The sequence below is a fragment of the Nasonia vitripennis genome, chromosome 1 (assembly GCF_009193385.2).
Source record: "Nasonia vitripennis strain AsymCx chromosome 1, Nvit_psr_1.1, whole genome shotgun sequence".
Taxonomy (NCBI): Eukaryota; Metazoa; Arthropoda; class Insecta; order Hymenoptera; family Pteromalidae; genus Nasonia; species Nasonia vitripennis.
In genome coordinates, this window is record NC_045757.1 from 25,458,251 (window position 1) to 25,471,704 (window position 13,454).

Genomic DNA, 13,454 nt, shown 5'->3' on the forward strand with positions numbered 1-13,454 from the left:
CCCTGGATGATTGAAATTGGCTGCTCGGATCAAGAGTTATAAGAATTTCAAGAATAAGAGAAAAATCGCTGAGTCTCGTAAAACACCTTACTCTTCGTGACTCAAGCCTATTCAAGCCTAGACAACTTTTGACCTTGGCAACTTTTTTTAAATCACCAGACCTCAAATTAAAGCTCTCTTCTGATACTTCCATCCTAATCATACACGTTTTTGGATTACGCCTTCAGACACTGAGTGGATAAAGTTGAAGCATGGCTAATTTTCATTAATTTTCCCCAATATTAAATTCCCATAAGATGATTTCAACTGCCCCGCAAAAAAGTTTAGCAAACGATCGGCCATGCACGCGCACATTTTCTCATTCCAGATGGCCCAAAGAATGAAAAAAAGTTGGTCTGGTAAGTGTGCCCCCAATTTGAAATTCTCAACTTCCAACACCCGCGTTGTTTCCACTTGCTCGTGGATTTGCTCATATATGATATATAATAAAGCATCTTTTCTTTATTAAGAGGGTCCCATAGTCAAGTAAAAATTCAAATTTCGCGCCACAAAATAATAGACAAAAAAATAATTAATTTACTCATAGCATTTAAATAAAGCAAAATTACAAAAAACCAAGAGTTACTTGCCCTCCGCAATATATAATTATCCATCATTGTGCAAAGTTTCAAGTTAATATAATAATATGTCGCAGAGAAAACCTTGAAAAATATAAAAAAATCGCATTTTTCTGCAAGTATAGAACAATAACATGGATTAAAATCCGAATGATTGTATGAAACCTGAAAAAAATGGTAACATTATTTTGACAATTCTAGTATTTTTGGTAAGAACTGCGTTAAATGGGCGTTTTTCTATCAGGGAGCTCTCAAATTCCCGTTATTATTTTTATTGTTAAACTAAAAGGTATCAATGGAATTTAATTTTAAAACCTTGCGATTCATAATATCAAACGTTAAAATAATAGAGAGAGAGGGGCAGATCAAATAAAATGAATACTCAAATGATCATAATTATTAATTTGCGAATTGTAAACGTGATATTCTAGCAAAATCAATAATTCGATCAACGTTGTCAATGATAAAACGTAAAAAATGATAGCGATTGTTTTATTCGTAACGTACATAACTTCAAATATTTCTTCACTGCTATTAATTATTTTCTGTCCAGGCCAATTAAAATAAAACATATACATTACAAGAGCAGACCAAGTTATGAGTAATCTTAGTACAGTAGCAAAGTCTTGTAGATTAACAACTACCTGAACACGATAAATAAAATATGATATAGTTAGTTTTTAAAATGTATGTGTATCTTATTATACTATAATACTTACGTCAATTGTAAAAATACTTAAACTCGCTAAAAGTAATGAGTATATAAAAAAATGATACAAGTCATACGTACTGCCAATAACTTTAAGAAATCTAAAATTGGTATAATATTTTCATGGATATACATTCTTTCGAAGTGTCAGTTATAACTTATTAATTTATAATACTATATGAATACATATTTACTCAACTGAAGAGACTTTTTGTGCAAAATTATACAGCTTACTATCTTAGTATGTATAATCGTATTATCTTTAAAATTGTATTCCGACATTTCGAAAATTTTGGATATTTTATTCAATCGATACCTGAAAAAATTAAATAAAACTTTAAAGCGTAGTCATATTGATATAGGTAGAGTTATGTTGAGTTTTCCTTTTAAATAAAAATTTAAAATGCAAAAATGTTCATCCACGATGTACATACATGATTTAAAATGCGTGAGAACACCTTACTTTCCTGCTCATCATTACACAGTTCTCAAATACACGAAATTCGGTATGTATTAATGAAAAGCTTTACATACTTTTTAACTTTCAAGCAAATATGATTTTTTGTTACAGAACACTTAAGACAGCTTGCTTTCCTACCCGCAGGTGGAAATATAGCTACTTTGCACTCTATTTTACATGCAGTCTACAAAAAACTTTCTGTGCAGTTGCGAAATAGTATATATGTGATAAGCTGCACTTTGGCGCACGTCGTTCTCCGTACGGTTGAGAGATGCACGAGTTGCTGACTACTCACTCGTCATTGCTCTTAATCAGCGCGGCGAAGCTCAGCTTCGCAGTGTGGAGACGTTGCAGCAGATATACGAGCGTAGTAAGTATGATAAACACAGTACAAAAAAGAACTACTTTCGTTACAGATAGGTGTGACTTAAAAGCGGATTTAATTGACAGCCTTTGCTCCGTTCATTTGCCATAATGATACTTACTTTAAAACGTGCAACAATCCAATCCCATGTTGCGTGATCAAAACGAATGTTGAATCAAATGCGGTCAGAATCGATGCCGAAAGTAATGAGACGAAAACTGTATGACTAAATATGTATGAAAAGTACTCGTCTTGGTCGACAAAATACTCGGCATCTATGCAGATAGATTTCTTATATGTTGCATTCGAAAAAGTATTTAAAATCATTGGTCCTAATGCAGGTGACCACACAAAAAAGAACATGCAAATATGTATATAAGCTGTAAAAATTATTATAAAACCGTACAAAGATTACCGCATAAAATGTGTGTGTATGTGTACATGTGTTTGTTTGTATGCATGTATTTTACCTGTGTAAAAGATGCTTAGTATGCGACCAATATTACAAAAACGTCCAAGTACAGCTCGTTCTCCTGAATCGTTTATTTCTCCCCAATTCCAAGTTATCTCTTCATAAATAAATCTCATCTGTCGTAAAAAATGTTTCATTATTATATAGTTGTTAAGGGTAAACGCATATAATTTTTTTTAATAATATATTGAAGATGACTTAAAAAATTCAAAATCTTTTCCCCTTAAGGTCCCTCCTTATAAATCTATTATGTCATACCCCTGGTAGCAGCGTTCCCGAGAAAGTACCTGGAAACTACCGAGATTTTTCGAATCTAGCAGGTTTCCAGAGTAGAATCTAGATGAAAACCCCGATAAATCAGACATGATTCCTGGAAGAAATCTCGGTAGAATTTTTTCTCCACTATGATTTGTTCATATAACCTTACTTTTCACACCAATGATCCTACTGCTCTTCATTGACATTGTTTGAAAATATTCATAAATTGATGAATATATATACCCTATAAATTCATCTACAATGTCTTTTAAAGGGGAAACATGATTTTTAAGGTGCACATTAATAATGAAAACCTAACCCTACACATGCAGGCTTTCATACATGACAGTATGTACAGCATTGTGTACTGACTGACTTTGTATTATTCAAGTATAATTACTGTGTAAAAAGTGTCATTGATGCACTCAAAGTCAGCAATGATGAGGTTTGCACGGATATTTCAATCTCATCAGTATGCGAGCCAGTTACTCTCAACCACCAAATCTTTCATAATCATGGTAAATCCATGATATTAAAGGTGGATGTCTGTTCTTTTGCGTTAAGACTTGTTCAATTATTTAGAAACAGACTGGCATATCAGTTTTTACTTAACAGTCTTGGTTCGGCTTTTCACCCTGAACACTATGGCTTCGGCGTCAAAAAATGCAGGTAGCTCTGTACATGAAAGTCGAATTCATATCAGCTAGAATTAATTCAACTCAATATATTGTTACAACATGCCAACACAAATTAAGTTGCAAAATTTCAGCTGTCTAAGTGTGATAGTCTTCAAGTGAGAGCAAAATCAAATTTTAACGATTTCGATTAATTTTTTTCACTATTTTATTTCGAATTCGACTTTCATGTACAGAGCTACCTGCATTTTTTGACGCCGCAGCCATAGGGTTCAGGGTGAAAAGCCGAACCAACACTGTTAAGTAAAAACTGATATGGCAGTCTGTTTCTAAATAATTGAACAAGTCCTAACAAATACTGATACTGATGAGATTTGAAATACCCGTGCAAACCTCGTCATTGGTGACTTTGAGCATCGATGACATTTTTCACACAGTACTTGCACTTGAACAACACAAAGTCAGTCAGTACAGCATGCTTGTACATACTGTCATATATGACGTACTGTCAGTATGCCTGTGCCTGGCCTGAACCGTACGTGCATGCGCAAAAAATTAAGAGAACTTCTGCTACTCGGGTTTCAGCGTAGAAACTACGCATATTTCTCGACGGATTCTGGGTTTCATTTCTACCAAGTCGCTAGGGAACGGGCCAGAACTTATCTGCCATTTGCTACCAGGGACCGAATATCGTGCTGATCTTTGCGCAGATGGTTTCTTTTAACAAAATTAATATTATATCGTCGCTCCTGACGAAAAGTAGTACATTCCAGATATTTCCCACATGGAAATATCCAATTGTTTTGAAGTAAAACAGATAGTTATTTCGGTTAAAACTAATAAAATTGTGATATTTTTAAAGTTGCCAAAAAATTTTTGAAAAATTTCGACATTATTCATGGCACGCCTACCCTGGTTGGCGGCAGGAAAAGCACTGGAGGCCACAACCACAACTCTAAGTACTTAAAGGGAGAGAAGATCCTCTTATACTACCAAAATGTTCACTCTGTCAGCGACCATAATATCAATGTGTCTCTTTTTAGATCTAATTTTACTCAGCTATCCTTTCTTCCTGTTTTGTTGTTCTAATTAAAAAATATGGCTTCAGCTAGATTTTTCTTCCAGCGAATTGAGCATGAGGGACTACAGCATCTTCAGACGTGACCGTAATCTATCTGCATCATGTCAGTCATCTCATCGCAGTCAGGAACTCCATTATTGCCCAGAGGGTGGACATAGCATCTTCTACAGAGCACCTATTCGTCAGACTACCATCAATGAAGATCATTTTATGTGCGTGTTATTTTCAACCGAGGTCTGACAGCTCCCTTTTCAAGAAGCACGCTGCATGTGTTCAAAACCTGTCCAATAAATTTATAGACCACCGTTTTATCATTGTAGGTGACTATTATAATCTCCCTAACCTGACCTGGAGTGCTGACCCGCTGGTGTTTATACGACTACTGGATAAAGTCAACCATGCCAGACTGCTGTCGAAACTCTGGAATTTTGGTGTGCGTGGTGTCCTTCACTCTCTTTTAGCGTCGTACCTGTCTGGTCGTTCCCAGGCTAACTATTTGTTTTTCTTAAAAAAAATTGAATTTTTTCATGTGGGAAATATCTGAAACGTACTAGTCTTCGCGGCAAAAATGAAATGTACTAGTCTTCGTGGCAAATATGAAATGTACTATACTTTTCGTTAGGAGCGCGACGATATGCTTTGAAAAAAATATTGTTCATGGATTTTATTATATTTTAAAGCAAGCTGACTCTGCTGCGTGCATCCGTGTTTGAAAAAAAATGTGAAAAATAGGTATATTTTTCAACTGTCATTTTCAAAAAATATATATTTTATAAACGAATAAAAAGCACTTCGGAGTTCAAGCGATTGTTCGTTAAGCTTATAATGCTAATGCTTTTTATCAAGAAACCGATGCACGCAGCGGAATCAGCTTGCTTTAACCCATTGTCATACATGTATAATAAAATTTATACACATAATTATTTTAGAGCATAATATACAGGGTGACCCAATTTAAACGGGCACCGGTGATAACTCGTTAGGGACAGTCCTAATAAAAAAATGGTAAAAACAAAAGTTGTAGGATATCGAGGGAAAAGTCTGATGGTGACCTTGAATTTGACCTTGAGCATGATTTTCAAGGTCATATCTAGGTCAACTTTGATTTTTTAAATAGAAACCCTATCTTTTTATTGCGGGAATGGAAAGAGCGGCAAATTTTACGTTCAGAGTGATATTTTTGTTTTGGGTAGCGAAGGTCATCTCGAAGTCATGCAGCCAGTTCAACAAGATCCACCTGCGTAATTCCTCTGGCAACGCCAGAATTGAAAAAAATCGTAGATATAAGTTGTACGATATCGAGGGGGTGCGTAACGGTGACCTCAAATTTGACCTGCTCTTAAAGGTGATTTCAAGGTCAAATTGATTTTTTTTTTCATAGAGTACCCATATTTTCGATTCCGAATTCTGAAAGCACGTAAAATTTTGCGTTTGAAACAAGATAGTCAACTTAAAATCGAAGAACCATTTCCAGGACCATTTCCTGCATTTCGACATCATTATAAAACTTGATGTCCAAGACTCACGACGAGAACTTGGTTGGACCGATTCACATCATGATTCCTGGACAATGGCTGGACGAAACGGGTTAAAATTTTTTTATCATACTTCAGAAACCATTAGTTTTGATGTGAATAAAAAAATTTAATTTGAATGATCAGAACATTTTTTAAAAATCAAACAAGTCAAAGTTTCAACTTTCATTAAATTATTTTTATGACACGCCGTGGCATAAACCTCGATTTAAGTTACGCTTGTGCAAAAATGCACATCGTGACTTAAATCGCTATATCTCGGTTTATGCACGTTGATTCATAAAATATCGTACTATACTAGGAGGGTAAAGGGATTTCACCTTTGTGGGGACTTATAACCCTCGCTTCGCTCGAGCAATATTGTCCCCGCGGGGGTGAAATGACTTTACCGCACTAGTATCGTAATATACTATAACTTGTTTGATTTTTAAAAAACTTTTATAATGATGTCGAAACGCAGGAAATAGTACGCTAGATGTTAAAAATCCTTTCTTCGATTTTAAGTTGACTATCTGTTTAAAACGGAAAATTTTACGTGCCTTCAGAATCCGGAGTCAAAATATAGGTACTCTATGAAAAAAAAAATCAATTTGACCTTGAAATCACCTTTAAGAGCAGGTCAAATTTGAGGTCACCGTTACGCACCCCCTCGATATCGTACAACTTATATCTACGATTTTTTTCGATTCTGGCGTTGCCAGAGGAATTACGCAGGTGGATCTTATTGAACTGGCTGCATGACTTCGAGATGACCTTCGCTACCAATAACAAAAATATCACTCTGAACGTAAAATTTGCCGTTCTTTCCATTCCCGCAATAAAAAGATAGGGTTACTATTTAAAAAATCAAATTTGACCTTGATATGACCTTGAAAATCAAGTTTAAGATCAAATACAAGGTCCCCATCCGACTTTCTCCTCGATATCCTACAACTTTTGTCTCTACCATTTTTTCGATTAGGGCTGTCCCTAACGAGTTAATACCGGTGCCCGTTTAAATTGGGTCACCCTGTATATTCATTTTATTTAAGCATAAACCATTTGCATAAAGGACAATTTTTGGGCATGCAATACTTTTGTTTTATCGATTTATCAGCCTCATTTCAATTCCACTTTTTGGCGAAACGGCCGCACGGAATGAGATTTTTCTTCAGGAAAAAGTTCATATATATATATATATATATATATATATATATATATCTGTGTGTATTTGTGTGCGTGTGTGGCATATTGATTCATATACGGAGGGACCTTAAAATTGTTGTTAATAATATTATAAATAAAATGTTATGGATGCATGATTTTACCTTTGTTTTCTGTAGAGTAAGCATTAATATTCTTCCTATTAAAGCCACGTATAGAATTATGCCACATACAAATTCGATAATAAGACCCAAGTTTATGTTTTCGGAATACAATTCCTGAACAGCCCTTATTACCTATAATAATTAGTCAATATCATTAATTAAATTAAAATTTTAATTTTTTTTTATATCAATTTCGTAATATTATTTGTAAAGATTATTATACAAATTAATTACAATTAACAGCACTGATTGATCACAGTCTTGTAATTTCAGTTATCCCGAACTAACCATCAAGTGTCCCACAACAATTTTCATAAAACTTTGCATATGTCTAGTATATAATATCATCGCTCCCAATGAAAAGTAGTACATTTTGTACTCTTGCGGAGAAAACTAGTACATTTTGCTTTGCAACATCGTAAAAATTAATTTTCTAAATTTTCTAAAATTATTGAGGCTTTACTAGTCACTCCGTGATCGGGCATAGAAGCTAGCGGATCAGAGATTTGGTAGACAGATTCGAGACTACATATATTTAAGACAGAAAATTTATTGAGTGACGTACTGTTATATTTGGACCATTGGTCATTTTAAATTATTGTGGATATCCGAAAAAAGATAAATGAAGATATAGAAATATGATAAACTGATTTGTGAACTACACTTATTTAGACTAGCTAAATCCAACGAGGTTGGAAGTTCAAAATCGTAACTATATTCAGACCAGATATTTGTTTTTCAATCAATCAAATAGCTTTATAAAAGGCTACAAAACATCCGATCATCACTTTTCTAAGAGAAAAAAAAACGATTGGCACATACAAAACAATATAGAGAAAGGATCATCAAATTAACAACTAATCAACAAGTGGACGCTTAAGCACATTGGACTAAAAACAATAATTTAATTTATATAGAGAGAACGTAATTTCCTTGTAACAATACTAAATATGTACATGTAATGTAAATACGTAGTAAATCCTCTCTTTAAAAAATGATGGCCTTTGTTGTGAAGCATTTAATACGTGATTCTGATTGGCTGCTGGTTGGTTGCCTAGGCAACGAGATCAGAACCGCGCTTTAAATTCATAACCCTCAAAGCAGTCATAACTCATTACCCTGGTAGAAATGTTTGAGGTGTTTAAAATGAAATGTGGAAACCTTGATAACAGATAAAATATATGTAATATAACTAGCAAGAAATTTTAGTAAAAATTAATCATTACCAAGAGTGTGTAGTATTACAACATGTGTATTGAAAAGTGGCCATTTGAAGTAGTAATAAAATGTGTGAATATTATTTTGTTTTTTGAAATGTCAGTGAGAAGTTCAATAAAAAGAATAATGAGTTTGAAGATATACTGTGTCTCTGTGCCCAAAGTCGCCCTCGGTGTGGTTTGAGAGGTGAATTTAAAGAAAAGTTCAGTATCCGAGTCAGTAAGTTTAAGTCTATCATTATACAATGCTCTTTGAATTGTAAAAAGGCTACTAGACATGTTACCTAGAAATATGTAACCTAGATGATTCTGATTTAACTGTTTTCGTTCATATTTTCACATCCAGACTCATGCAAATTTTTTGATTGTGCAGGTCAAATTTTACTTATAGTCAGTTACGCAGAAACTACTATCTCTAGCACATTGTATTTCTGGTTTCTAGCATAGTTTTACACGGAGAAAGTGATAAATGTTTTGGCTTTTTTGTCAAGGTATTAGGTAATTAGAATTTTGACTTTTAATAGTTGTGAGAGACCGATACCTGTTTTTCCATTTTTGCATTTATTTTTATTCAAAAACTAACAGGTCTAGAGAGCTCATATTTTGCATATAGATTTCTTTTGTGATTGTGAAAAGATATTTAAAGTTGAATCGACCTTAACTGAAAAACTTCTGATTTCGACTCCGACACTGATGTGAATGCAAACTCATGCTATACGACTAAATAATTATCATGGATGTTGTAGTCGAACACAAAAGTATTTCAGGTAACGTTGATTCAACTTTAAATATCTTTCCACAATCACAAAAGAAACTGTTAGTTTTCGAATGAGAAAAAATGCAAAAATGGAGAAACAGGTATCGGTCTCAAAATCCCTCACAACTGTTAAAAGTCAAAATTCTAATTAAGGTCTTGACAAAAAAGCTAAAACTAAAACTTATCACTTTCTACATGTAAAAATACACTGGAAACCAGAAATACAATGTGCTAGAGATGGTAGTTTCTGTGTAACTGTCTACAAGCAAAATTTGATACGCTAAATTAAAAAATTCATATGGACCTCGATGTGAAAATATGAATGAAAACAGTTAAATTATAATCATGTAGGTTACATGTTTTCTAGGTAGTATAGTAAGTATCTGTATAAAATTTCAGTTGTATAGCTTTTTTGTAATGCAAATAAATGGCATTGTAATGATAGACAAACCCACTGACTGTTATATTGAACTTTTCTTCAAATTCACTATTCAGACCAATGATGACGATATTGAGCATTATTAATAGATTTATTAAAAAATAGTTTTGAGGGATTTAGTAACATGTTACATGCTTATAAAATATTAGCAGACGTTAGTGTGCCGCCCAACACTTATGGTAGATTTTCTACCAGTGTTATTATGACAGAGATAGAATCAAGAGCGCGCGAAGCGCGCCTTCATTCCTAGTATATAATAAAAATGTCTGTATCCAGTAATCTCAAAAAAAAACTTTTTTCAAAAGTGGAATTCTTGGCAAGAAAAAGGCTAATAAACGTAGTGAAACCTCTAAATATAAAAATCTCAAGTAAATATTTTTTTGCTATACGCATACATGAAAAATTAGGATTAAATCTTATTAAATCCAAAAAGAATATATATAAAAAAAATAATGTATATTTGTGAAAAAAATTAAAAATAGTTTCCATTTCCTTCTTGAAGATACATAAGGACAATATTTTGAAAATATTAAACGTTACCTGAGGTATCATCAAGGAGAAAAAGCCTGTGATGTATAAAATCATCATCCCTCTTTTTAACCAAACATCCTGGTAAGGCCAAAGTCCTGTTGATTTTAACATCATTTTGTTAAATATAAAGTATTTATTACTGAAAATATATTCCTCTTTTATTTCTGATTTGGTTTTCTTTTCTACCATTAACTCCATTTTTTTCTGGACCTGAAAACAGATATTAAGTTAAGGCATGAAAAAAAGGATTTTCACATATTTTTATAATTATAATAAGCGTGCGATTATAATTGAATTTCTGCGACGACGATTGGTCTTTGTGTATTTGAACTATAATCAAACAGTACGTTCTTCTTGAATAATAAATGAAAAAGTTTTTCAATTACGTAGACCTTATATGATTCTCTCGAAATATATTATAAAACTGTGCGATGATTTTTTAATGAATTTTTTAAAGTTATTTGAAATTGGAAGCCTGCAAGACTTTTTATTTTCTGTTTTATGTTAGGATCTGTAATATTTTTCATTTGCCTTTTTATACAGAAGAATTTTTTTATCGACAGGAAATAACACTGAGGTTCTTCCTGGGAACCACAGAAATAATTTTTTTGTCGAGTAAGAAAGTCTGCAATTAAATGAAAATGTAAGATAAAATTATCCATTGCTATACAATTATATGAAATTATGTGAAAAATATGCTGCACAATTATTACTGGTCTTTTTTAAATTGCAAATAAAGTTTTCTTGCAAGAGTTAAATGTTCAAAATATTACTTGATTAATTTTACTTAGCCCCTTGTAAAAACACTGGCTCCGATGACAACTCTACTGGCGTGTGGACCTAGCTCTATTTAAGCCACGTAATGTACATACTTCTAAATCCAAGGGGAGAAGCTTTGCAAAACCGCAGGTGATGCAAATTGATTCTTACCTAAATAATGTAAATAGCTGTGAAATAGTACTTATTCGCTGTGTGCGTCTCATTGGAGGGGAGGGCTGGCGCTGATGTCAATTTTAACACGTAGTCTTATGAAGAGAGAAACCATTTATGACCACGGTGGCCGCTCGAACTATTTTTTGCCCATAAGATTTAACGTGGAAAAGAAATCATTTCGGGGGCGCCACAGTCTATGCTCACAGCGAATAGGTATACCATATCACCCGCGATTATCGGTGTCTGGAGCGTATGCGTGAGTTTCACTCGTCTTTCGCTACTGGCCTATACTGCGAATGCTGTGAATCATTATATCGTCGCTCCCTACGAAAAGTAGCACTGTTCAAATTTCCCGTACTCATTTCACGCACGCTAGACTAGCACAACTCAAATGTTCCCGCGAAGACTAGCACAAATCGCGCATTTGCCGCGAAAACTAGCACAACTCAAACTTTCAACAACGATTTTCTATACAAATTTCCTGATTTTTGAAAAACTGTCCCTAATGAACATTTTTAAATACTCACAATTTACAACTTTTTACCGAATTTAAAATTGTTTCCACAAATACAATAATTCTTTACAAGCATTTTTTTAAATTGTTCAGCTTTTTAGAAATTTACGAAACTTTTTAAAACTGAGGTTTGTCTGACTTTGTCCAAGATTTTCATGAACTTAACTAAGCCAATAATCCAATACAAACGTAAAATACTCACATTTTAAGTAATAAAAGTGGCGAGTTGTGCTAGTCTTATCGGGAAATACGTGAGTTGTGCTACTCTTGGTGGCATTTCTGAACTGAGCTACTCTTCGCGACGAATCGTGAGTTTTGCTAGTTTTTGTTTGAAAATTTGAACTGTGCTAGTCTTCATACGGAGCGACGATATAGACTTAATAAGTGCATCACCTATTTTTATAATTTTATGCATTAAGAAAGATTCAATGAATAAATATAACTTACTATTATAATATGACTTACTATTCAACACACCATTTATTAATATTTGAAAATCCCAAGTGCGAATTATGCGCACGTGACGTATATAAATGATACATGCAATTTGTATTTATTTTCTAATCGATAACATATCTTCATTATGGTTACTTCGACATCCCCTTAAGGGGCCGCCACACCATTTACATAGATATACTACCAATGTTAATTTGCTCCCAATTTCTAGAAAAACGAGGGCTTCTATATGACTTAAACAAAATTACAGGACGTAGTTGTTGGTAAAATCTTTGCGCGGAAGTGAGCTGGACAGCATTTATCAACAGAATCCGAGGGAAAAGAATACTTAAAATATACTTTCCAGTTGTGTCAAATATTTTCGGCTAGATCAGATCGATCGTTTATTGTTTATTTTGGCCGAGGTTATAAGATGCTCGAAAGGAAATCGTACTTTGAAGTATCTTTTTCTCCAGGATCTCGTTGACGCATGATGTCCAGCTCACTTCCGCGCAAAGATTGTACCGACATCTACGTCCGGTAGTTTTTTTTAAATCATAAAAGTCCTCGTTTTTCTAGAAGTTGGGAGCAAATGGTCGAGTAAATTAACATTGGCAGTATATCTATATAAATGGTACGGTGGCCCCTAATTATCAATTTCTTAGGAATTATAGAACTCATTTTCTGTGCTATCATAATATGACACGAATATCCGAATGACACAGTAGTTTATTAAAAACAGATCCTTATTTAAAACGATTTCATAATACATCGATTCTGCAAAAATCTTCCTATCCAAAAATTAATGTACATTTCAGTAAAAATCTTTAGTTTAAATTTGATTCTTGCCTAGGCTGAAAAATGTATTCTCGTTGAATTTACGTATACTTAAAATAATATTGTAAGTAAGTATCATGTCTTTTCTGAAATGTGATAATCTCCGTATAGGAAACAGCAAAATCTACAGGATTACTCTAATTTCTGCTAGGTAATATTATAATCACGAATTTAATAGTGAAGAAAATTGCTTTGTGTTCCTTTTTAAATCGGATGCAGGCAGCGTAGAGCTTGACGCATGCGCTATCATTCGCAGCTTCTCAAGCGCACCACGCGGTCTAGAATCGTACTATTGTACATTTTTACCAATAAAGCCAATGTATTCTATACTAGCACTATATACACAGTATAAA

General features: G+C 33.6%; 1 protein-coding gene across 4 annotated transcripts in view; it reads right to left on the reverse strand.

Annotated features, from left to right (window-relative positions):
• The window catches only part of Or170 (odorant receptor 170), a 37,389-nt gene extending 26,683 nt beyond the window's left edge, over positions 1 to 10,706 (reverse strand). Inside the window, exons 1-7 of one of the 4 annotated variants that reach the window (XM_031933511.2) lie at positions 10,392 to 10,700; positions 7,439 to 7,570; positions 2,621 to 2,738; positions 2,272 to 2,482; positions 1,526 to 1,642; positions 1,337 to 1,427; positions 1,125 to 1,261 (exon numbers count right to left, since the gene is read on the reverse strand). In XM_031933511.2, the coding sequence (XP_031789371.1) occupies positions 1,125 to 1,261; positions 1,337 to 1,427; positions 1,526 to 1,642; positions 2,272 to 2,482; positions 2,621 to 2,738; positions 7,439 to 7,570; positions 10,392 to 10,580 (995 nt within the window). In that variant the 5' untranslated portion in view covers positions 10,581 to 10,700. Of the gene's footprint in view, positions 1 to 1,124; positions 1,262 to 1,336; positions 1,428 to 1,525; positions 1,643 to 2,271; positions 2,531 to 2,620; positions 2,739 to 7,438; positions 7,571 to 10,391 lie in introns of all 4 variants that reach the window. The other 3 variants (XM_031933510.2, XM_031933512.1, XM_031933509.1) reach the window with 3 other exon arrangements.
• Between the last annotated feature and the right edge of the window lie 2,748 nt (positions 10,707 to 13,454).